The following is a 26,978-nucleotide window of genomic DNA, read 5'->3' as shown; positions in this document are numbered from 1 at the left end:
AAAATTAACTACATTCCCGCCTAAAAAATTACATTTCGAGGCATTACAACAGTAGTATTTATTAAAAAAAATATAACAGTTGCCGCAAGCAGAGTGATACAAACGATGGTACTATAGTGCTGATACTGGGAGAATATTGCATGGCTTTCAGCCAATCAGATTCGAGAACCAGAAAGAACTGTTGTTTAAATGACCATATTATGCACTATAATGCTTGTCAGTCATTTGTGAGAACCTAAAGATTTTTATTTTACCTTAATTTCAGAAATATGCCTCCATCTTTTAAAGGATATTATGGCTCGGTTAAGTACATCATGACAGTACAGCTGAAGAGGCCTTGGAAGTCATCATCTACTACATGTACCGAATTAACCTTTTTACCCAGGAATGATGGGACCAATGATCATTTACTGGTATGAATTATAATACCATGTTTGAAACAGTTGAAACATTCTTTAAATTTCAGAATATCTTCTTTTGTGTCCTGGAGAAGAAAGAAGGTCATACAGGTTTGAAACAACATAATGGCGAGTAAATGAAAGAAACTACCATTACTACTAAACTATTCTGTCCCCGATTGTCTTTCAGGTCTATCTGGATGTGTCTTTCGCCTCAGATCCAGCAGTCAGATTCCCTGTAGTTATTCTTCCAGCTGACCAACAATGTCCTCCCTGACAAGGCCCACCTGGAGAATTCCAGTCATATCCACCACCTCAGCCTAACCTTGTGCCCTGTCCTGATGAACAACCACCTCCATATGCAGAACTTTACCCCAACTTATATGACCCTACAACTCTACCCCATCCAGGAGCTGCTGCAGGGCTTTATCCAGATCCAAATGCTGTGCTGCCTGGTTTCAATCCGACTCCATCTGCACCAGTTTATGATCCAAATCAAAGCACTAAAGAATCCTTTCCTAATGTGTCTTATTAGTCTCCTTCACCAGACAAACCTCTGACCACCACTTATGATGTGTCAATTATAACTTCATGGTTTTATCTGCATGAATTCAAGCTTGGTGCCTATTATTGTGCCTTTTACACTTAGCACTTTTCTTAAAAGGGTTAGTTCATTGTCATTAATTACTCACCTTAATATTCCAAACCCAGTAAGACCTTCATAAAATTAAGGTTGAACCACTGTAGTCACATGGACTATTTTAACGATGTCTTTACTACCTTTCTGGGCCTTGAAAATGGTAGTTGCTTTGCTGTCTATAGGTACAATATGTAATAATTTTGTCCGCTAGAGGTCGCTAGAAGCCTATTCAAAACAAAGGCGTAGCTTGATGATGCCAAGTTTTAGAGCGGAATCTTGGGACATGTGGTCTCAATCTCAACAGACGGTGCAAAAGAATATGGATTGGAGAACTCATGTTCATGGATGAGATTATTAACGTTACTGTATGATGGATCCGAAATGGTTTATATTCATTTATGCATGTTCATTTATTCATATTCTATGTATTCACTTAATCATTAATCATTTTTAATCTTTTTATCATCATTTATTGGTTATGAATTTTTAATATTACTTATGATTTCAAGTATTCATATCATCTTACTCGGGTTGCTCACATATAATCACTTATATTCAAGAAGAACCATATATTTACTCCATATTATGCTCTTTTGTTGTTTTGATCTCTATTGTGTTATTTCACCTGTTGAACTGTATGACTTTGATGTTCCAAGTGAACTTAAGTTTCTGGGTAAAAGAGGGTTTGTTATTTTTGTGGTTGAGTTGGGTTTCTGCCAAAATTTTACCAAAGCGTAAATGTTCTAGAATGGATCACATGATGTACTTTTTCTGCAATAATATTTTGTATCTTTGTATTCAAATGAAAGGGAATTTTTTGTCAAATGTTAACTTGTTATTGTAATATTCCGAAGAAGGTGTTACCCCACCCATTTAGATACTATTTTGGGGTGTTTATGCTCTGTTTGATAATGTCAATTGTCACGAGATCACAAAATTATCCAATGACTGTCAGAATAGCAGGAAACCATAAAATGTCATGAATTTCTTTAAAAACTCCGAGCCATGGAAAGGTTCATTTTGACCTTTCTTATCTATCCAAAACAAGACCTCCGAATGTGATGTAAGTTTTTCCAATCTTTGGGGTATAAAACTTGGCTCATCCTCTCAATTGGTACCTTTCTCCTGCTATCTTGATTGCATCTTGCTGTCTCGTTGGCGCCATTTCTAATGATTTTCTTGCAAATTACTATACTCAGATTTCAGAATGTTCTTATCGTAAATGTTTGATTTCAGATTTTAACTTTTATCTTTTGGTTTTATTAAACATTTTCATTATTGATTGGAATTTGCGTGTGAGGTTAATTTTAATTGGAAATGAATAAATAATTTTTCTTCAACGTCATTACGGCCTGGACCTCATTTTCTTAAGATTCTTGCATCGGTTCCACCACTGTAGTATGAAGACGAGCAGGACCGAGTGTTGTGGGAGCTGAACGAGGCCGCTGGAGCGATTGCGTAACAAACTTTTATTATGACACAGTTGCCGGCGCCGCTTCCACTTTTTCCGGTCATAAGTATGAGGTAATGCAGCTCTGTTTATTATTAGATACATTTGAGTGTGTTGAAAATGATGCTATAACGTTACTCTGTGCGTTCGCTCGGCGGCTGCTGTGAGACACTGTTGCACACTGCAGTAAGCCAGATCAATTTTAGAATATATTAAAGGTCCCGTTTTACGTGGCTTTTTGAAGCTTTGATTGTGTTTATAGTGTGCAATAAAACATGTGTTCATGTTTCGCTTGTAAAAAAACACAGTATTTTTCACATAATTTACTTATCTGTATACCGCTGTTTCCACTGTCATAAAAACGGGCTGATGACTTCCTTGTTCTATGAAGTCCCTCCTTCAGAAATACGTAACAAGTTCTGATTGTGCCAGCGGTTCCTGTGTTGTGATTCGACAGCTCTGAGCGCACCGTGCCCGGAAAAGTCACGCCTCTTACCATAACGTGGAGATGCATGCGCTCAGTGTTATTGTAAACATGTCTTTAATTTTACCCTATCAATTTGAGCCGGAATCAGACCCGGTGATTGGACTGCGGGATGAAAATAACATCGTTTCGACGACATGGCGACAAACACACTCTACAAACGCAACTCTTGTGTATTCCTGTGGGCGGAGGTTAGTCAAAAAACTGTTTTAGTGACGTCATTAAAGAAGGAAGTAGGGATGTAGTCCAAACTGGCCGTTCGATGTAGGCGACTTCTGTTAAATAAAATATCTCGCTTGGCATTGAACTTTGAGCTTTAAAATTTTACAGATTTTATTTATACTCTAACAACAACATTACACACTAACTAAAGTTTGAAACATGGGATCACGAAGAACGGGACCTTTAAATACTGGATGGCTTGTGTTGATAAATAGCATGCAATTCATTTTAAAAAGAATTGTATGATGGAGGAAAGTATGTATTACTGTTAATAACTTTTTTCTTTGGTGTTCCCATTCTACAAAATAAAACCGGAAACCGAAGGTAATGCGGGTATGACGCAATTGACAGGCGACTCCTCACACATCCCGGAGCCTTGGTTAAAATTGCAATTTTCCTACGATTTACAAGTAGTTGCAATCATTTGGGATATTGTAAGTACTCAAGTGAACAAAGTATATAACACTGGCCTAGTGGTTTTGGATATTTTACTGCAAAAATATTACATTTTGCACCTTTAATTTGTGCTCTGAAGATGAACAAAGGTCTTATTTGGGTTTGGAACAGCATTATGGTTAGTAATTAAAGAAATAATTTTTCATTTTTGGGTTAAAACTAACCCTTTAATTTTACAGGGAATGTACAGTATAATCAGTTTTTGAGATAACTGTTCAGTTCCCCCTTTTACCCTGTGCTCCTTTTTGCAGTACAAAAAAAAAACATTTTTAAAAAATGTAGCTGATCACTCCTACTAACAAATTATTTTGCTGATAGTACTGCATTTGTATTGATAATGTGTTCATATTAGAAGATATTGCAGCTTTTTCTTAGTACTTATTATTAACTCTCACTTAAACTAATGCACAGATCCATTATATTGACACACATCCAATTTATTTCCCAACTATTTAAATTCACTATAAGACATAACCAACTGTTCCATAAAATGACTGGCTACGGCAGTCAGGTGACGTCACAGGTGTGCCAACAGGCTATAAAAGGGTGCCTAAAGAACATGTCATCAGCTTCAGATTGTCTGAAGGAAGACACACAGGCATGCCTGAAAGGGTTAGTTTACCCAAAAATGAAATTTCTGTCATTAATTTCTCACCCTCATGTGGTTCCACATCCGTAAGATGTTGGAGACAATTGGATACTTTTTCTTAGGATACTTCAATAAATAGAAAGTTCAAAACAACAGCATTTATTTAAATTTTAAATATATATTTTTTTTATGATTAATGTCTTGCCGAATTTTTTTAAAATTAATTACAGTCATATTTTTTTGTCTTACATAAGTGGCACTGCAAATTTATGATGGCATATTAGTTATGTCTCACCCAGACATACAATCAGTAACAATCTAACAAGGCTTGAACTCTGATGTCATCAGATCTCTAGAAGACCTCTATTAGACTCAAATTCAGATGCTCTGGATTCAATAGCTGATAAATGTTTATCTTTTTTTTTCTTTTTTTCATGACAACAATCTTATGGTAAGTAAATTAAAGACTTAAAGAGCCCAACAAACAAGGCCACAAATGCAAAATTTTATGCCTGACTAGTAACTAAGAAAAACAAACTTGTCCAAAAAGGAAGACTCAGGCACAAATGGCACCACATAGTGACTTATCCAATCTTTCTTACAGCCAGACTGTATAACTGCAGCATATGTTCATATAGTATATAGCACATTTCATTCAGCAATTTAAATTGTTTTACAAAAAAAAGATTTTTTTTTTTTATGAAATCATAAAACATTTTTAACATATGCATAAGAAAAATGTAAAAATATATATATATATATATATATATATATATATATATATATATATATATATATATATATATCATTTGATTTAAAAGGTAGCTATTAAAAACAAATATAAGGAAAAGAGTCACTTTAATTGTTGCTGATAGTAGATTTAAAGAAATGTCATTGTTGTTATTATTGATATTTTTATTGTTAATAATAATAATAATAATAATAATAATATAAACAATGACACCATTAAAAGAGTGTAGAGCTGAGCAACTATGTTAACGGTACAGTAGTTTTTATTTTGAAAAGAATAAAAACGGAAGTGATGTCGTCGGTAGGTTGACACCATGCAGATTAAACCATAAAACTGAAGTGAACATAAACCACTGTGTAATATAGCAATAGTCAAATATAGCTATGCAATCTCATTGCTAACCAGGCAGTTGTCGGAAGCGCCACGCCCTCAACCTGTGCTTTAATGTAAATAGAGTGCAAGTCCCGCTTCACCTACGAGAACGAGAAGAGCCCGCGTGCTGTGTGTACAGTAGCTGTAGTGTACATGCACATAAAATGTCAAGATCCATCAAAGAGCTTAATATCCATTATGACCCTATTAACGAAAGCAACACTTTTACTAGTGGGGACATTGTGGAGGGGCGAGTTGTTTTGGAAGTGACCAAAGAAATAAAGGTGGATAGTTTTTTTGTGAAGCTGAAGGGAGACGCGAACGTGAGCTGGTCTGAAGGATCAGGCGACGATGAAACAACCTACAGCGACCATGAGAGGTACTTCAAAATAAAGCAATACTTCATTCAAGAGAGCTCGAAGAAAGGTAAGTTGCACAAAATATTGAATGGTTATAAGTCGTTGTAGTAGTTTACTATTATTGTATAATTAAATAATACACACATGTACTACAGGACATACATGCAAAATAAATGCTCATAGTGAATTTACAAGTCAAAAGTAGTGTGTGTGTGTGTGTGTGTGTGTGTGTGTGTGTGTGTGTGCGTGCGCCAGAGAGGAAATTCCCCTATGTCTATATTTTTCAAAAGGCTTATAAATCATACAGAATGAGGTTTTTGTTTTTTGTTTTTTAGAGAAAGTAAAAATGCACAGTTTTCTGTGATGGTTAGGTTTAGGGGTAGGAGTAGTGTAGGACGATTTGTACAGTATAAAAACCATTACGCCTATGGAATGTCCCCACAATTCACAAAAACAAACGTGTGTGTGTAATAAGATTGGGAAATAATACCTGACTACTTGTATTTCTTACTGTCATTTCTACAGGCCAAAGTGAAAAGAATACCACTCTTGTAAGTGGAGAGACTTGTAAGTGACAGGTTTTCTTTTTTTTACCTTGCACTAATAAATAAATGGCATACAAATCTCGCCTGAAACCTGAAAAGATTAAACCTGAAAACACAACCCTCTTTTAACCCATACAAACAATTATGTTTCTCAGATGGACCAGTGGTTAGACCAGGAAGTCATGTTTTTCCATTCAGATTTCAGCTGCCTCAACAGTAAGTGATGAAATACAATCTTCAATGGTATTCCAATGGTAGTTGTTCTTTAGTTTTTAAATATGTGCACCGTAAAATAATAATGATATTTGGCATGTGTAATTCATAGCCAATAAACACAATATAGGGAACAAATGGGTGAATAAGCAAGAGCTTACAATAAGAACAAACAAGAGTTACTCACGTAATGGTTCCCAGAGAGTAGGGAATGAGACATTGTGTTGAAGTTGAAACGATGGGGAAACTCCCTTTGTTGCATCCTACTTCCATTTAATCAGTATGTCATTGTATTTTAAGCAAAACTAGCCCCTGCATCATTATCTTCTGAATAAGCAGATGTCAGTCATAGTCATTGCTCATTATTTTAGAATAGTTTATTTAATAATATTCTGCATGTGTTGTGAAGTAAAAAAAGTTATAAAGTATATGCAGGTATGTTAAATTATTCCAAATTATTTGGAATAAATTAAAAACCTATTATCATACAGTGGCAATGGCAAAAAAATATTATATACATACGTGCATACTTTTTACTAATGCATACATGACAATATTGTGCACTATAATGCTTGTCAGTCATTTGTGAGTACCTAAATATTTTTATTTTACCTTAATTTCAGAAATATGCCTCCATCTTTTAAAGGATTTCATGGCTCAGTTAAGTATGTCATGACTGTAAAGCTGAAGAGGCCTTGGAAGTCATCATCTACTACATGTACAGAATTAACCGTTTTACCCAGGAATGATTGGACCAATGATCATTTACTGGTATGAATTATGATATCATGTTTGACTCTCTTTGGCTCTCATCTATTGATAAATAGAGAGATTATGTAACTGGTTATACTGTCATCAGAATTGTGATTTAAACCATTTGCTTTGACCAAGAGTTCAGAGGAAATTGAATGTGATTTTAGTTCACTCATTTCAATATGTTGTTATGCAGCAACCACAATCTGGCACAGAAGACAAGAAGATGAAACTTTTTGGCTCAGGAAAAATGTCAATGAGAGTAACAACAGACAAAACTGGCTATTGCAAGGTGATCACCTGTGTATCTCTCAAACACCTCAGTCAAAGCTGCCTAAACTGAAGACACTAGCCTGTAATGCCAATAGTCGGGTTTCCATCATCATAGTTTTATGCACATTTTGAGACATTGCATAAAAATCCTGGATGTAAACAACAAATGCAAATAAAATTTCCCAATTTTGTGTAAAAACATACACGATCACAAATAAAATTTGCATAAAAACATAAACAGTCACTTGAGGTGGGTACATTTTTTTTTTAGGTAAGAAGATGGGCATAAACTGTGATGGAAACAAATTTACTGAATAAATTACTTGATATTCATCAGTATCTTAAATCTCTAAAAATAGTCATTCTGAAATACTGAAGTGAAAGACTGACAACAAATTTTTTTGACTTCCATTTCCATTGATATTTAACTCTAATTTCTCTGAATGTGACTGCTTTGTTCTCCTGAACACACTGAATGGAAACACTGCTTTATCTGTGAATAGGTTTTACTTAAATTTAATTTGCAACTTGGATGGAAAACCCGGCTATAGTCATTTTGTCTTTTTTTTTTTCTTTTCTTTTTTTTCCAATATTGATAAATGTTGTCTCTAATTCCTTGTAATTGCTGCAGGTGAAACAATCCGAGTTTCTGTTGATGTTGACAACTCTTCATCTCGTGATGTCAAGCTAAAGTACAGCCTCAAGCAGAATCAGACGTTCATTGCTGGCGGGAGAACTAATCATTCATTTAAGGATATAGTCAAAGAAACTAAAGATCGCATCCCATCTGGAGAAAATACAAAATTCATAGTGGACATGAACCTTCCACGTGACCTGACTGTCACCATTGAAAACTGCAGAATTATAAAAGTGCAGTATGAACTCAAGGTGCTACTTCGTCTTCCTTAGTATTGCCATATTTAAAGTGACAGTTCACCCCAAAATTAAAATTTACTCACCCTCATGTCATTTCAAACCTGTACGACTTTCTTTCTTCTTTGGAGCACTAAATAATCATAATAATAATAATAATAATAATTGAAACAGTTGAAACATTATTTAAATTTCAGAATATCTTCATTTGTGTCCTGCAGAAGAAAGAAAGTCATACAGGTTTGAAACAACATAATGGCGAGTAAATGAAGGAAATTAGGCAACTATTCCTTTAATTTTCACAAATTTCTTAAATGCTTTTTAATTTGTGTACTGAAAGAGTCTATAACAACATTGATTTTGCAGCATGGGCAAGATTTTCTAACAAAAAGAAAAGCAAAAATGAATAAATTATGTTTTCTCTCCTTTGTAACTTCAACACATAGTGTCACAGTTCTCTTAAACTATTCTGTACATGATTGTCTTTCAGGTCTATCTGGATGTGTCTTTCGCCTCAGATCCAGAAGTCAGATTCCCTGTGGTTATTGTTCCAGCTGGCCAACAATGTCCTCCCTGGCAAGGCCCGCCTGCAGGATTCCAGTCATATCCACCACCTCAGCCTAACCTTGTGCCCTATCCTGCTGGACAACCACCTCCATATGCAGAACTTTACCCCAACTTATATGACCCTACAGCTCTACCCCATCCAGGAGCTGCTGCAGGGCTTTATCCAGATCCAAATGCCGTGTTGCCTGGTTTCAATCCGACTCCATCTGCACCAGTTTATGATCCAAATCAGAGCACTAAAGAATCCTTTCCTAATGTGCCTTATTAGTCTCCTTCACCAGACAAACCTCTGACCACCACTTAAGATGTGTCAATTATAACTTCATGGTTTTATCTGCATGAATTCAAGCTTGGTGCCTATTATTGTGCCTTTTACACTTAGCACTTTTCTTAAAGGGTTAGTTCACCCAAAAATGAAATATGTCATTAATTACTCACCTTCATGTCATTCCAAACCCAGTAAGACCTTCATAAAATTAAGGTTGAACCACTGTAGTCACATGGACTATTTTAGCAATGTCTTTACTACCTTTCTGGCCCTTGAAAATGGTAGTTGCTTTGCTGTCTATTAATAGAGGGACAGAAAGCTCTTGGATTACATCAAAAATATCTTAATTTGTGTTCTGAAGATGAACAAAGGTCTTACGGGTTTGGAACGACATGAGGGTTAGTAAATGAAGAAAGAATTTGTAATTTTTGCAAGAACTAACCCTTTACTTTTACAGGGAATGTACAGTAAAATCTTCAGTTTTTGAGATGTCGTTTTTTTTTGGCCTTTGTAGTTCACTGTTCAGTTCCCCATTTCCCCTGTGCTCCAAAAACACAGGTCTAAAAACCTTTCTATCCTTTATTGCAGTACAAAAACATTTTTAAAAATGTAGCTGATCACTCCTACTGAAACTTATTTTGCTGATAGTACTGCATTTGTTTTGATAATGTGTTCATATTAGAGGATATTGCAGCTTTTTCTTAGTACTAGATTTGTGGTTTTGACCTCCGTCCATGAAATTTTGATTGTAATTGCTGCAAAAATTTTACAGGATTGTTTGAGTTTCTTACCAAAGTTATGATTATTGCATGAAATGTTGGTTACGCAAGAGTCAAATGCAAAGTATCGACTAAAGGTTTAACAACACAGACAATGTGAAATTATAAAATAATTGTTTTAATCCATGTCACTACTTCTCAGTCTTGATTTCAGCCTTGATTATTTTACAATAACTTATTTTTTTGCTAAAGCTACAAAAGGTATTCAATCAAGATCAGTGAGTGATTTTCTTTTGTTCTTTGATTAACATTAATGACAGACAGCAACAGGTACACTATATTGCCAAAAGTATTGGGACGCCCCTCCAAATCATTGAATTCAGGTGTTCCAATCACTTCCATGGCCACAGGTGTATAAAATCAAGCACCTAGGCATGCAGACTGCTTCTACAAACATTTGTGAAAGAATGGGTCGCTCTCAGGAGCTCAGTGAATTCAAGTGTGGTACCGTGATAGGTTGCCACCTGTGCGATAAGTCCATTCGTGAAATTTCCTCACTAATAAATATTCCACGGTCAACTGTTAGTGGTATCATAAAGTGGAAGCAATTGGGAACAACAGCAACTCGTAGGCCATGTAAAATCACAGAGCGGGGTCAGTGCATGCTGAGGCACACAGTGTGCAGAAGTCGCCAACTTTCTGCAGAGTCAATCTACAGACCTCCAAACTTCATGTGGCCTTCAGATTAGCTCAAGAACAGTGCATAGAGAGCCAGATCTCCTTGGCTAATGCAGATTCGCGAAGAATCACTGAATAACACTTTCATCCAATGATCCAGAATCCATGATTGCTCCTCTTTAGCCCACTGTAACCTTGTTTTCTTGTGTTAGTACTCATTTTCTTTTGGCCTTTCTATATGTAAGCTCAGTAAGCTCTATACAGTATGTAAGTTCAGCTGAGGGTTTTTTGACAGTTCTGTCACAAAAATCGGCCACTGATTCTGTCTGTTTTTCTTTTGTTGTGCGTTTTCCATTGTAAAGGCTTATTGCTTTGAGATTTCTATCTTGACGCTTTGACGTCTTCCTTGGTCTGCCGTATGTCTTGCTTTATAACCTTCCCATTTAGTTTATACTTGCACCAAATTTTAGACACAGCTGACTGGGAGTAACCAACTTCTTTGGCCACTATCCATATTGAAATTCCTTGTTGAAGGAGTTTTATAATTCTTTCCATTGTTTCAACTGGGAACTCTCTTGTTGGGGCCATATTTCATTTCGATTAGCTAAGTCAAATAACCCTTTAAGGTGTGCAAGCACTCCCTTTTAACTACTGACTAATTAGCATTTTTAGACTTGTCCCATTGTTTTATAGTGGAAATGAATCCATATTTTTTCCCTCAACATTGAGTGATTCCATACTTTTTTCCTCTACTTGCTCTGGAAAAAGACATGACATTAATAATAATAAAAAAGTGGATTTGTTTGAGGTATGTTTCATGAAGCCAGAATGTTAAGCTATTGAACAAAACCTTGTGTCTTATCTGTGATTTGTTTATTTGCTATAAAGTAAAATATCTGACTGAACATCCTCTAAGTGTGGTGATTCTATAATTTTTGCCAGGGGTTGTATATCCCGCCATCATCTCTCCTGTTCCTCCATGTCTCCATTGTCGTCCTGTGTCCTCTTCTTTGGACTCTGACCATTCTCCAGCCTTGCCAAAGTGTGTGCTTCTGCTGCTCTCACCCACAACCTCCTCAACCATCGTTTCAAAGAAATGAACTGTCAGTATTCCTATCATTATTGCATTTACTGCTGGAATTGCCATACTCACCTGCTTGTGTCTGTTACCTGCTTCTACAAAATAAACTCTCTTATTCATTACAACTTTGTGAGTCTGTGTTCTGTAACGATTATCAAGTTCTTTTTTTTTTTTCTGTTGCGTCCTTTACCCCTAGATGGGGTGTAAGCTTTATTTAAAACAAGCTTCATCTTCTGTTCTGGTAAACAATCATGTCACCCATTCACAACCGGAATACGTCCAACTTGTGTTTTGAAACTTTGGTCATGTGTAGCATGAGAATCCAACTCTTTAACAGTGTAAATAAATCAGAATGCATGAAATAGCATTAGAATAGTCCCCCATTCAATCTGTTCTCCATCTATCACAGTGACCTCTGAACTGAAAGATATGTGCTGACCAGGTATAGGAAGTGCCACACCCTCAAAACATTTTTTTTTTTCTTCGAAGCATGAACTTTGTCACTTCTGCTTCGTCCACGAGAACGGGAAGAGCAAACGTGTGGTATATCTGTCTTTGAATGTCTAGCCTATGTACATAGAAACAAAAAATGTCAGGATCCATCAAAGTCCTCAGTCTTCATTACAACAAGATTAATGAAAGCAATACTTTTACTAGTGGGGACATTGTGGAGGGGCAAGTTGTTTTGGAATTGACCAAAGAAATAGATGTGGACAGTTTTTTTGTGAAGCTGAAGGGAGATGCAAACGTGCGCTGGGCTGAAAAATCAGGTGATAACGAAAGAACCTACCATGACCATGAGAGATACTTCAAACTAAAGCAATACTTCATTCAAGAGAGCTCTAAGAAAGGTGAAGTTGCATACATGTTTGAATAAAAGCATTAAAGAGTAAAGAAATCATGTAATAAGAATGGAAATAATATTTGACTAGTATTTCTTGGATGTGACATCTATACAGGACAAGAAAGGAATACCACACTTGGTAGTGGAGAAACATGTAAGTAAGAGGTTTTTCATATATATATATATATATATATATATCTGTGGCGTGCAGTGGTGTTCTGAAATGAGGAGGCACATTTTTTTTTATGAATCAATGTAAATTAATGTGCATTAGAAGTTGACACATCTTCCTTGTTATATGAACATTACAGTACATCAAAAAAAAAAGAAAAAAAGAAACCAAATACAATTCTACGCGCACGTCAACGAGAGGCAGGATTTATCGCACAAACCAATCATATAAAATCATAACCAATTACATCCAATGATAGCGCGACGGAGACATTGCCTGCTCTCACGTGACTTTCCCCCATTCATTCTCAATTACCCCCCACAAAACCCACCGCACGCCGGGGTCTGATGATTTTATATGGTTTTCTATGAGAGGAAAGGGAGGCATGCATAGGAGGCATGACTCCTCTGTGTAACTTTACCTGCGGGTGTCGCTGTTGGGCAGTGTTCCTTAAGAAATACGCATGACTTGCGCTCTTTTTAATGTCATAATTTGTAATATTTGTGTTGTTTTATATATATAATATGGATTATTTTCTCATCCCATTTTTTTTTTGAGGAGGCACTGCCTCCCTTGCCTACTCGGAGGAAACACCCCTGATATATATATATATATATATATATATATATATATATATATATATATATATATATATATATATATATATATATATATATATATACCTTGCAGACAGATTTCCACAATTTCTGGACTAATTAATACATTACATTTATTGATTAATTTAATAAATTGCAGGACACACACACACAATATCACAACTGTCTTTTAACCCATACTAACAAGCCTTATGTTTCTCAGATGGACCAGTGATTAGACCAGGATGTCACGTTTTTCCATTCAGATTTCAGCTGCCTCAAAAGTGAGAATTGCTGTGTCTTTCAAAATGCATATTCAATGGTAGTTTTCCTTTATTGTGTAAATATGTGCATTGTGAATATGTTCGGCATGTGTGAATCACGTCACATAAACAAAATGCACAGAATACATTCCTTTTTAGTAAGTTTTGATATTAAATGACCCCCAAATCAATAAGACCCTCCAAACAGCAGATGCCAGTCATATTGATTGCATATATTTACACAATATTTGCTTTAATAAAATAATATTATTTGCATATTATTCTAGAATGTTTGCTTTAATAATATTGTACATGTGCTAATTAATGAACAATATACAACTGTTATTCTTATTAAATTAAAAACCTATTATCACACAAGTGACAATGGTTTTATTTACTTACTAATGCATAGGAATTGCATGCATGACTATAATGCTTGTCAGTCATTTGTTTGTCATTTTACCTTAATTTCAGAAATATGCCTCCATCTTTCAAAGAATTTCATGCTTGTGTTAAGTACGTCATGACAGTAAAGCTGAAGAGGCCTTTGAAGCCAACATCTACAGCATGTACAGAATTAACCTTTGTGCCTAGGAATGATGGGACCAATGATAATTTACTGGTATGAATTATATAATAGCATGTTTGACTCTTTGGCACTCATCTATTGATAAATGGAGAGATTATGTAACTGCTTATGCTGTCATCAGAACTCAAGTAATATGATTTAAATCATTTTTCCCCCTTTTTTTTCATGTAGCAACCACAATCTGGCACACAAGACAAGAAAATTAAACCTTTTGGCTCAGGAAAAATGTCAATGACAGTAACAACAGACAAAACTGGCTATATGCAAGGTGATCACCTGTGTATCTTTCAAGTGTCTCAGTCAAAGCTGCCTAGTCTATAATGCCAATCTCAGTTTTTTTTTTTTTAACTAATAAATGTTGTTTCTATTTCCTTATTATTTTTGCAGGTGAAACAATCACATTTTTTGTTGATGTTGACAACTTTTCATCTCGTGACTGCAAGTTAAAGTACAGCCTCATGCAACAGCAGATGTTCATTGTTGGCGAGAGAACTAGAAGAAAATTAAGATACATAATCCAAGAGACTAAAGATCGCATCCCATCTGGAGAAAAGCAAGAATTCATAGTAAACCTGAAGCTTCCACGTGATCTGACTGTCACCATTGAAAACTGCAGAATTATACAAGTGCAGTATGAACTCAAGGTGCTATTTCATCTTCCTTTTCTATTGCCATTTAAAGGGATAGTTCATCCAAAAAAATGACAATTCTGGCATCATTCACTCACCCTCATGTCTTTCTAAACCTGTATGGCTTTCTTTCTTTCTTGTGTGGAAGACAAATAGTATCCTGAAAAAATGTCTCTGTGTTATTTTGCCGATATAAGTCTGCTGGGTCCATTCATGTTGTTTTCGATTTAATTGATCATTCAATAATTCTTCAAAATATTTTGTGTTAGAAGAAAGAACATTTTGAAACAACACCAGGGTGAGTAAATGATGACAGAATTTTCAGAGAGAACTAATGATCACAGATTCTCAAATGTTTGTTCATGTTGTAAAAGTCAACATTGATTTTAGAGTTTAAAAAGATGACTTCCTAAAAGAGTAACGCAAAAATAAATAATTTGATCTGTTTTCTCTCTTTTGTTACTTGGAAGTTGGCTTCCAGTGTTGGCTTCCAGTCCACTTGACTTCTGTCCCCTGTCTTCCAGGTGTCTCTGGATGTGTCTTTCGCCTCAGATCCAGCAGTCAGATTCCCTGTGGTTATTCTTCCAGCTGACCAACAATGTCCTTCCTGGCAAGGCCCACCTGCAGGATTCCAGTCATATCCACCACCTCAGCCTAACCTTGTGCCCTATCCTGGGGAACAACCACCTTCATATGCAGAACTTTACCCCAACTTATATGACCCTACAGCTCTACCCCATCCAGGAGCTGCTGCAGGGCTTTATCCAGATCCAAATGCAATGCTGCCTGGTTTCTATCTGACTCCATCTGCACCAGTTTATGATCCAAATCAAAAAACATTAGAATCCTCTTCTAATTTGTCTTATTAGTCTCCTTCACCAGACAAACTTCTGACTACCACTTGATGTGTCAATTATAACTTCATGGTCTTAGCTGCATGATTTAAGCTCAGCGTCTATCATTGTGCTTTATAAACTAAGACTTTTCAGGGAATGTAGCAGGGAAAGTAGCTGCAGTTCTTGGGATGTAAAAAAAAAAAAAAATCTCTGACCACTCCAACTAAAACTTATTTAGCTGAATCTGATCGTACTGCATGCTGTTGTTTTTAGAACATGTTGCAGCTTTTTTGTTGTTGTTGTTCTAAATTTTCACTTTTGATCTTCCTTCATGTTAAAATAATCTATGAACTGTAATTGCTAAAATCTTTTACATATTTGCACTAGTTTCTTTACAAAGTTATTGTCACATGTATATTGTATGTGTTTTGGTTCTGTTTTCCCTGTTCCTGTCTACCTGCGTTCCCTAGTTAGTTTCCATGGTTTTTAATTAGTCCCACACATCCGTTCTGATTTATTATTATTAGACTCTCAACATACACACAAATCTCTAGGTATCAAATACTTTAATCCCCTACATCAAGAACCCATCATAATTCATTCAAACACAAGCTATTAAAGCAAGACACAGAAGCAAGAGTTTCTGCAGCTGCAGGGTGGAGCATCAGTTTTCACAGCTTGAAACATGTACTGTAGGTCTACACAGCAGATAAATCTGCAAGTGAAATGATGAAAATCAGCCTCATCTAATACTGATGTAAGTATTATTTATGCTTTTTCTCCTTATGCCATCTTTACAAAGGTGATACTGAAGCTTGTAACCATGGAAATGAGTAGTTACACAAAGTTTAACACAAGTGGTTTTGAACAGGAATAACCGTTTTAATTAAATTAATATTTTAAATCGAAATGTGGGGGAAGGATAGGCATTCCTGTGTGAGTTGGCCCAATAACTGGAAATAAATATTGAAAATGCAAAGTTCAATTGACACTGGGGGACAACTCTTTCCAATATTTTGAATTTGGATGCAGTACCCATTTCAACCACTAGCTTTCAATGATTGTTAGGAAAGAGCTCCATGAACTGAACTAAGGCCTAGTCCACACATACACGGGTATTTTTATAAACAGAGTTTTTCCTCCTCAGTAAAAAAAAAAAAAAAAAAAAGTGTCAAGAGCATGCCAAACAGGATATATAACCCTAAATGTAAAGCCATGTTGGCCAATCAGAAGCCTGGAAAAAAAGGTTATTACCAGAGATTGTATATTATAGGGAGATGAGAGGGTCCATATCTCTTACCATTGGAGAAAGCGTAACGGCTAACTTTATCACATGTGGCACCTCTCAGCCTATTGCCCGCCATTCAAAACGCACCACTTATGCGTACTGCCAGAGCCGGAGCATTAGCATTAGCCGTTATGGTTGCAGGCTTGCCTTCCAGTGGCTTTGTTATTACTGGTTTCAATGTCACAAGCCAAAATTTCCAGTTTAACCATCTATATGACAACACTGCAACCGGAGTTTCTAAAATCTTCACCCTGGCAGGAGTTTTCAAAAAAGTTAGGTTTCAGTGACCACAGCATTTGCATATGGAGGAATGGCCAAACCACTTAGAAAAAGTGGTTTTGAAAATATCTGTGTTTGGCAGGGCCAAAGTGTGTCAGATAAGTGACACATACAAAATGTGCAGAGCGGTGGTTCCCCAGGACCAAGATTGATAACCACTGATGAAGACACTCTTGTGTATATCACTTTAGATTGCCCAATTCACAATGCACTTTTTTTTTCTTTTTCTAATACAGACTACACTTCAGCACTCTATCAGATGACAGTAGATTGAATAAATAGTGGCCAGGAAGAAGACTGATTGATTCCTTTAATTCGTTTAGGAGTAAAATGAAATTCGAAATGCGTGACCAGCGAAATACTGTAATCGAACATCTGACTGCTGAGAGCAGCGGTTAGATGAATATGTAAATACGTGCTGTACACTTTCTTCTCAGTAGTAAAATAAACAACAAAAATGAGAAAACTGCAAGCATGTTTACAGAAGCGTCTGATCATAACAACATAGGTATGTTAGCACGAGCTCCGCAAATTAGCACTCCAGTCACGTTTATTTATATAGCACTTTATTCAATAGATTGCTTAAAATCAAGCAGCTTTACTGTATCAAACATGAAAAACAGTGTCAGTGCCTCATTTCATCAGAAGCACAACTTCATTTTGTACTATAAAGTGGCTATCCAGTGTGTTCATGTTTTCACCCGCGGAGATCTTACCTCAACAAACTCAAACACACGAAATGAGTCAGAGAAGACTTCCACGTGAATGAAGGAGGAGCCTCGGCGCACACCTCCTATTACGTTATCATCATGGACCAATGGCAGTACGAAGGTGTTTTGCAGCTGGAGCGAACTTTTCCAGAGATTTCGCTTTGGCAAGCTGTTTCGAACTTCCAAAAAGAACACAAAACGAACTTCGTTTCGGCCTGATTTTGTTCGAAATGATGTCACATCAATTTGTTCTTTGATTTCGTTTGAAATATATCAGGGCCTTTATCCCTTGATCACTTGGAATCTGCAATGGAGCTGATTTATTATTTACAGTTTAAAAAAAATTACACAAAGGAAAATGATAACAATACAGTTAACTATAACAGTCAGCTTAAGTTAGCTACTACAAGTATTATGCTGTTAAATGTCCAAATAACTCCAATATCATACACTACAGTTGTGTGGGGCAGGGGCAAATTAAGTGCAATCTTCTGTGACGTCACAATCATGTTGCATTGTGGTCTATTGATCTACCTGAAGTGTAGGCCTACATTGAGTAGATTCCCTCCCGTCACTCCCGTAAATAACCGTAGGAGAGAGTGGGGTAAGATGTGCCATTTTTTACTACAGTTTTTCTCAGTCACTTTGGTGCATTTCTCACATCACTATTTACATTTGCACAACAGTTAGTTCAACCTCCACAACATTTAGTCATTTGTGCACATTATAGTAGCAGTTTCTCATTCCTTCGAACAAATTGCAAATGCTTTTGGACATGCATCAATTGCTTTCATACAACTCTCTGCTGTTTTATAACATTATCATTTGATTATGTCACGTCAGTCAAAATTAACTATACTTGTGAATGCTGAATAGTCATTCCATATAAAACTAATAGTCCTCATTTCATTGCTTGAGTCATTACATACAAAAATGTTGAACTAGTTGTCAAAATCTGTCAAGAAAATTTTACACATATTTTTTTTTTTTTTATCTTTTTTTTTTTTTTTTCTGAAAATGTCTCCTAAATTGAACAATTTCAATTTAGGTGAATCTCAACTTTCACTGATGAGAAGGGGTGTGTGAAGCATTAGTTGCAACCAATGATACAGTTTTTCTCAGTCGCTTTGGTGCATTTCTCACATCACTATTTACATTTGCACAACAGTTAGTTCAACCTCCACAACATTTAGTCATTTGTGCACATTATAGTAGCAGTTTCTCATTCCTTCGAACAAATTGCAAATGCTTTTGGACATGCATCAATTGCTTTCATACAACTCTCTGCTGTTTTATAACATTATCATTTGCTTATGTCATGTCAGTCAAAATTAACTATACTTGTGAATGCTGAATAGTCATTCCATATAAAACTAATTCCTCATTTCATTGCTTGAGTCATTACATACAAAAATGTTGAACTAGTTGTCAAAATCTGTCAAGCAAATTTTACACATTTTTTTTAAATCTTTTTTTCCTGAAAATGTCTCCTAAATTGAACAATTTCTCTCAAGTGAATCTCAACTTTCACTGATGAGAAGGGGTGTGTGAAGCATTAATTGCAACCAATGATAAGCCACTTCTCTACAATCACTGTCAGAGCTGAATCCCATAAACCCCCACTTTACAAGCATATTTGAACCAAGCAGGACATAGTGTGTACCATTTCTACAATACTGTGACACAGAAGTGGAAGGTCGCTGTGATGTAGATGAAATTATGTGGCCAGACAGAGAGGAACATCTGGATGTGCATGAATGATTACAGTACTATGCTGCCGTCCAAAGGTAAAGCGCAGTAACTACACATTTGATCAAAAATGAGTTATGGCTTGAAATGGGCTTTGTAACATCTGTTCTGTCTTGTGACAAAGTATCCCGGTTCAAAATTGTCCCGTTTCTGAGAAACGAGGGTGTCAAAATTGCAGTAACTACAAAATTGAAGCTAATACCAAGGCAAACCGCAGTAAGTGATGTTACTGCGTTCTAGCTTTGTTTTCCCGGCTTTGACAGCTGCGGCATGATGGTTAAACTCGCGTTAAAACGCAAATATCCAAAGACGAGAAAGGAAGATAGCAAAATATTAACTCCTAGCCAAGCAAATGACAGCTTTATAATCAATTAACATTAACTTGCTAGCTGCTAGCAAATTAGACCGATATTTTAGCCTACCTGCGCTGCTCCATTGATGGCTATTATACATTCAACGTAATCAGGGGCGGACTGGCCATCGGAGTACCGAGAGTTTTCCCGGTTGGCCGCTGGACAATGTGGGCCGGCCCGTTGCGATGTAAATATATGTGAAGAATGAATTACAGTAAATTTACGTAGTCTGTATCCTCCGTCAACCCAGACGAATTGTTCGCGCGGGCGCGGCCGACCCACTTCAGCCAAAAAAACTTAGTGTGCTCAGTTTCTCTAGCGTTGTCTGTCTGTCTGTCTACTGTCCACAGAAACTGAGCAGCGTGGCACTTTTACTGTTTGATTAAAAAATAAATAAATAAACGACAGACATTCATTTACAAGCATGCACTTCTGACCTTTTCATATTTTTCATATTTTAATGACGTTATTCGTCACACAATGGACACAGAAACATTAACGTTGTTTCAGCATGCCAGATAAGAGTGAATGTTTGTGTATCTGTTATTAGGATTTCTTCAGTAATTTCACAATCATTTGAAAATTATTCATAAAACTCGAAATATCATTCACAAACTTATACTAAACATGGCATAACTAAACATATTTAAGTAGCCTATGTCCTGTGTTAGGAAAGTGTCTAAAATATATAATTTTCTAATTAGTTCACATGCATTATTTTACACACTGGTGATCAAGTTTGAAATAATACTTCTTTAATGTCTTTGAAAGAGGAAGGCAGAATTTATTTGATCAAAAATAGTCAAATAGCTGTTTCTATGTGGATTTATTGTAAAATGTTATTTATTCCTCTGATTAAAGCTGAATTTTCAGCATCATTACTCCAGTCCTCAGAGCAATTTTAACATTCACAACATGCAAACATCAAAAAATAAAATATTAAAGTTATTAAAAACAATCAACGTGTAGTAAGAAACACAACAATAAAGTTGGATGAACACATTTAGTTTGTAGATGCTGCACTTTGCTTTTGCAATGGTGTTTTAGTTGTTTAAGGTCATCCAAAGGCAGAGTGCAGTATCTACATTTTGGAGGTCAAAGGTCACATCAGTGGTCATGGTTTTTATCTATAAAAATTTCTTCCTAAGAAGGCATTACATGAATGCATTACCACTAATCTACCTACAACGTGTTTGACTGGCTGGTGTAAAAACTTTAAAGGCATTTTTCTCAGTCAGTGTTTGCGTAGTTACTGCACTTTGCCTTTGTAGGGCAGTATGTATGTTGTATGTTCAGTTCCAATATGTACTGCAATATTGTTTACAGTTGTGCACAGCTCTACCCTAAAGGGAGTTTATGGTTTGTTGCAAATAAGGGTGTAATTTTTTCTTTTGCACAATGCTGTGAACAAATTAGCAATTGCAAAGAGCATATGCAGTAAAAATGTGGAAACATACATATTCAGTGTCTTGTACTCAGTTACCTTCACTAAATACAGTAATGTGTAACTTTACTGTATTTTTCAAATGGCTGTGCAAATAGTATATAGTGCTGTCTTGAGCATTTTCAGGTAGTGTCACCAAGATCTGACTTTTTTGCATTGGAAAACATTGACAGAGTAAATTGTCATAATGAAAACATGACAAAGCCATTTGACTATCTTGTTCATAAACAATGGTGTCAGGACTTTTCATCTTGATGACACTGACACTTTCATTGACACGAATACTTGCTTTTGAGGAATTACCTATCCATTTTGAGCAAGTGACACGCTTTTGCAGGTTATCAACTAGGTTTTGCAGTTTGTACTAATTGTTTTGAGAACTGCATTAACTGTTGTGCAAATGTAAATAGTGATGTGAGAAATGCACCAAAGCGACTGAGAAAAACTGTAACGTGGTCCTCACGATAGGGGAAAATGAGGCAGAAGTACAATCAAAAAAGTATTTAAAGTAATTTCAGGATGTTTCCTATCATTTTAAATGATCAGGGTAGCGTTTCCCAAAAGCATCGTAAGCCTAAGATGATCGTAGCTCCATTGGTTTCAATGGAGCTACGATCAACTTAAGCTTACGATGCTTTTGGGAAACGCAGCCCAGAATAGTTCTGTGACAAAGGGCTCTAAAAATATGTCTTCTTATAAAAAAGTGTTCCTGTGGCTCAATTTGCCCCAGGTTAAGGGAAAGTTGAGCCGAGTCAGTAGGTTGGTGTAAACTGACCATCTAACTGAATCTGAATCAAACCCATGTGAAATTTTGAAGATAACCTCTTTTAAAAGATTACCTCTTTTGAAAACGAATTTAATAATCAAATATCTGTTTACAAATATTTATATTTCTTTTCTTAAAGCTACCTTAAGCTACCTTAGGGACTACTGGTGGAAAGATATATATGATTAAACATCCTCTGGTTCATATCAGAGAAGGATTTGGTGGACTTAAACACTATTCCTATCAAGTAAACTGCATAATATTACATTGAAATTATAGCAGTTTATACTTCAGAGATTTAACTTACATTGTAAATTCAGTGCCTTACGGTGGGGTAAACACTGGCTCAATTTACCCTACAGCATTTGTCCCATTGCTGCCATTTTAGAAAAAACAAGCTAGCTTACCAATTCATTGATAATATTTAGCTAAATGATTTGCATGGTTCTATACATTGCTAAATCACCGAATATGATTCATAAATATTTTTAGACATGGACAAATTTGCTTTGATGTAACTGCCATTACATCTGTTATGCTAAAATTTTACTTTGACAAGCCAAAAACAGTTTTTTAATTTTAAAAGTAAACTGGCATCTTTTACTCCTCCTTCGTGCTTCTTCTTTTTACAGTCTGGCAGAAATAATGGGTAGTTCCAAAATATATGGTCACATGGCAATAAAAGTGTACAGTTGCCAAGATACAGGGGGTGGGTCAACTTACCCACTGGCTCATCTTACCCCACTCTCCCCAACTGTGTGTGAACGTAACCGTATTAAGGACTCAAATACAGGACTGACAACCATATTCTGCTGCTGTGTGAACATGGCCTATGTGTGTAAAAAAGTGGAGTTTAAATGCAGCCTATAGACCAAAGTATACTTCACTTCGCGAGGGTAAGCAACAGCGTACTGTGTGCATAATGCGAATTTCATCATCAGAAGAGTACGCGCACCACTGGATTTTGGTAACCGCAGCACAGGATTTTTGTAACCGCGCATACTTTGTACGAGCAGGTTCGCATATGCGTATTTAATTTTTTTGCAGTAATTTAGTTTATCCACAAGGTGGCAACCCTGCCCTGGTGCCATCAATTCACAAGGTAGCTGAAGAAAAACTACATAAACAGAACAGACCATAACCAGAGATTGGTATTATTATCCGGAGATGAGAGGGTCTGTATCTCTTACCATTGGAGAAAGTGTAACGGCTAACCTGGATCATGTGCAGCAACTCAGTGCTCGCCTTTCAAAGTTTTATGACAGTCAGTTACAGTTTACATTAATCAGTTTTTTTTTGTGATTTGATTTTTTTGTGATTGTTTGTGGAATGTGCTTTACGCTTTAAAAAAAACGTGAATATCTATTAGCTGCAAAGTTCACTGCAAGGCGCATTAAACCACATTTAGGGGAGTACACAAAAAACTTTATTATAATTTAATACATATTTAATTTATCAATTATATGTATTGTTTTACACAGCAGCGTCATAAATCATTACAACACACAACTAACCTAGCAGCGATAGAAATAATACTTTTATTTTTATTTTGATTAAACAACATACAATATAACACAATAATTAAATGATTAATTTTCTCTTTATTCATTACAGTTTTTTACAGAGGCTAGGACACATTTTTCAATACTTAGGTCACTTTTGCAAAACTCTTCACACAGTGAGCACAACAGAAGTCTGTGGGCTAAACTGAGGATCAATTATCGTTGCTTTGGCACAAAATGCATTCAATGACTTCATCTCTCAAATTTCATGAAATCTTTTCTCACTCAGACACAACAACTGCCAAAACTCTGGCCAATTTGCACATGCTTACAAAATGTTTTCAAAACTGTTAAACTTATGTTCAAAACAATAACATAATGCAAAACTGAATAAGACAGCAATTTGCTACATTCCTACAGTAATATTGTAATGAAATATATGCTGAAGCTAAAAAAATCACATACTATCAAAGCAATTAGATGAAACTGAACACCTACACAAGCATTCATTTTTCAATTTCATTATCATCCATTCAAAGAGGAAAACTTCGGAATAATTTTGTACTGTTATGTAAACAAGGTTCATGTAACAAACTGCAGTGAATTATAAACAATAGAGAGTGTCATTCTTGTGTTGTTAAGAAATTTTACAAAAGAAAACATTGTATAATGATACCTGATGTCAGTATTTTATGACTGACAAAGTGTGTTTGCTGGGTGAAAACCTTTGCTAGTGTTCTGGAAGAATGAGTTGATTTGAGACATGAATGAAGTGTTTTGGTAGATTTAGTGCATTTTGGATGTGAAATGAACTGCTGTGCCAAGATGAAAGTTGGTTAGGAGAACTGTGTGAAGAGTTTTGAAAAAGTGGCCTAAGTATTGAGAAATGTGTCCTAACGATTGTAAAAAACTGTAAAATACATAATATCAACATCATATGCATACATGCAGTTATAATAGTCATTACCATTACCAAGTCTTATCATAACTGGTAAAACCTGAAAGCCAAAGAAAGAAAACACCAGTATTTTCTACTTTCTTTATACAATAGGCTATACAATATCACTCAATATTACTATTAAATATTATGGTAATGCCGTAAATGAGCCCAACCTGTCGCGACATCCCCTACTCTGCCTTCTCTTATAAAATAACCTTTTTCTCATAGTAAAATCTACTTATCATTCCCAACAAATGTATTGTTTAGCTGTGTTGAAGATTCACAGACAGGCAGTCGATTCATTATAAGCTGTTTCCTCACAAAAGTGGTTTATTCAGTGTAGCGAATCCTCTTCTCCATTGACATCTATACAAAAAAAAACAGCCTCTGGTCTCCTTTCCTGCGTACTGGCAGCTACAGCGTTAGCATTAGCCGTTGCGCTTTTTCGGCTAATGGTTGCAGGCTTGCCATCTAGTGGCTTTGCAGTAACGCATGCAAGCTACAGCGGTAATGAAGGCCTACATAGACGAGACATTGTGCGAAGAGGTTAGAAAGGACCCTCGTTTGTATAACTCTAGCGTGAAAGAACACAAAAGGTTTACATGGGTTGTAAGTCACGAGAGATTGCTCAAAACTGCACATGCGCCTAACGCCTGTGTATGCGTACAATTCAAATGAATTATACTTTCCAAGGCTGTGCGTTCGACTAGCGTATGCGTAAAAAAACAAAAACAAAGTATACCCAGGGCTTGAGTCTCCTTCATTGGACTCAACCAATCTTGCAGTCTCTATTAATGAACTAATGAGTTGAATCAGATGTGTTAGATGAGGGAGACATTCACTGCTGTAAAACAACCTGTCCTTCTCGGTCTCTTCTCTTGTTCTCTCTTGACAGGGTGTTTTGTGTGATTGCTTGTTTGAAAGATAGTTTGTGTGATTGACTAGTTTGGATATTTGTGTTTACAACTACTGCCTGTTTACTGACCTTGATTTTAGTATTGCCCTATACTGATTCGTTTGCTTGTCTTTGTAATTATTCCATTTGTAGGCTACATAAGATTTAGGAAGTAGGGAGTCTGACACCATTTTTGTTTTGACTTTATTTATTGTTTATGCTTAGGGAGTGAAGGAAATTGTATTTTCGTTTCTTTTGTGAAGTTCGGTTAGAGGGAAATACTCTTTAGACCCATTCAATCGGGTCTCCGTCTATCACAGTGAACTCTGAACTGAAAGATTTGTGCTGATCAGGTATAGGAAGTGCCACACCTGCAATTTTGAAGCATGAACTTTGTCATTCCCACTTCACCCATGAGAACGGGAAGAGCAAACATGCGGTGTATGTCTTTGTCTTTGAATGTCTATAGTGTCCGAACATAGAAAAAAAAATGTCAGGATCCATTACATCTCCATTACAGCAAGATTAATGAAAGCAATACTTTTACTAGTGGTGACATTGTGGAGGGGCAAATTGTTTTGGAATTGACCAAAGAAATAGATGTGGACAGTTTTTTTGTGAAGCTGGACTGAACCATCAGGTGATAGCATAAGAACCTACCGTGACCATGAGAGATACTTCAAATTAAAGCAATACTTCATTCAAGAGAGCTCAAAAAAGGTGAAGTTGCACAATATAAAAGAAATAAACATAAATAATAACTATAAAAATGTATATACAAGTGTGGAAAAGTATCTTATGCTCACCAATCAAAAATACAGTAAAAACAGTACTAGTGCTATTGTGAAAATTTTACAATTTGAAAATAGTTTTTCTATTTCAGTCAACTTAAAAATTAAATTTATTCCTGTTATAAAGCAGAATTTTCATTACTCTGCATTGTCACATGATCCTTCAGAAATCATTCTAATATACAAGAAACATACATTATATATATATATATATTAGAGGGGTGTGACGAGACGGGTATCTCACGAGACGAGACGAGACGAGACTCGAGATTGAGTTCACGAGACGAGACGAGACAAGATTTTTACACACTATTTTTAAGAAATCCTCAATGGCGAAATACATGACTAGAAAAACTCCTTTCCACAAACTGATCATAGAAATAAAAACAGTATAAATAAAAATGGTAACACTTTACAATAAGGTCTCATTTATTAACATTAACATATTAACCAACATCAACTAACAATGAGCAATATATTTGCTACAGTATTTATTAATCTTTGTTTATGTTAGTAAATAAAAATAGTCATTCATTGTTAGTTCATGATAGTTCACAGTGCATTAACTAATGTTAACAAATGAAACCTTATTGTTTGTGCTTAATAAGATTAAGATTTTTATGGTAACACTTTACAAGTTG

General features: G+C 35.8%; 2 protein-coding genes and 1 long non-coding RNA gene across 3 annotated transcripts; all 3 read left to right on the top strand.

Annotated features, from left to right (window-relative positions):
• Positions 1-703: 703 nt before the first annotated feature.
• LOC125267486 lies at positions 704-10,118 on the top strand. Its single transcript, XR_007184683.1, has 2 exons — positions 704-1,220; positions 9,521-10,118. It is a non-coding gene; the product is annotated as an uncharacterized LOC125267486 (long non-coding RNA).
• On the top strand, positions 5,268-10,118 carry LOC125267483 (arrestin domain-containing protein 3-like). Its single transcript, XM_048189165.1, has 7 exons — positions 5,268-5,788; positions 6,247-6,288; positions 6,422-6,482; positions 7,103-7,250; positions 7,429-7,517; positions 8,129-8,393; positions 8,869-10,118. Exons 1-7 carry the CDS (start codon positions 5,527-5,529, stop codon positions 9,211-9,213), a joined length of 1,212 nt encoding a protein of 403 aa, XP_048045122.1. The 5' UTR covers positions 5,268-5,526; the 3' UTR covers positions 9,214-10,118.
• A 1,827-nt stretch (positions 10,119-11,945) lies between these two features.
• Positions 11,946-16,811, top strand: LOC125267484 (arrestin domain-containing protein 3-like). The gene is made up of 7 exons (XM_048189166.1): positions 11,946-12,542; positions 12,651-12,689; positions 13,527-13,587; positions 14,041-14,188; positions 14,327-14,423; positions 14,543-14,799; positions 15,309-16,811. Exons 1-7 carry the CDS (start codon positions 12,281-12,283, stop codon positions 15,651-15,653), a joined length of 1,209 nt encoding a protein of 402 aa, XP_048045123.1. The 5' UTR covers positions 11,946-12,280; the 3' UTR covers positions 15,654-16,811.
• Positions 16,812-26,978: the final 10,167 nt, after the last annotated feature.

This window comes from Megalobrama amblycephala, linkage group LG4 (assembly GCF_018812025.1).
Source record: "Megalobrama amblycephala isolate DHTTF-2021 linkage group LG4, ASM1881202v1, whole genome shotgun sequence".
Taxonomy (NCBI): Eukaryota; Metazoa; Chordata; class Actinopteri; order Cypriniformes; family Xenocyprididae; genus Megalobrama; species Megalobrama amblycephala.
This window is presented reverse-complemented; position numbering and strand designations above follow the sequence as displayed.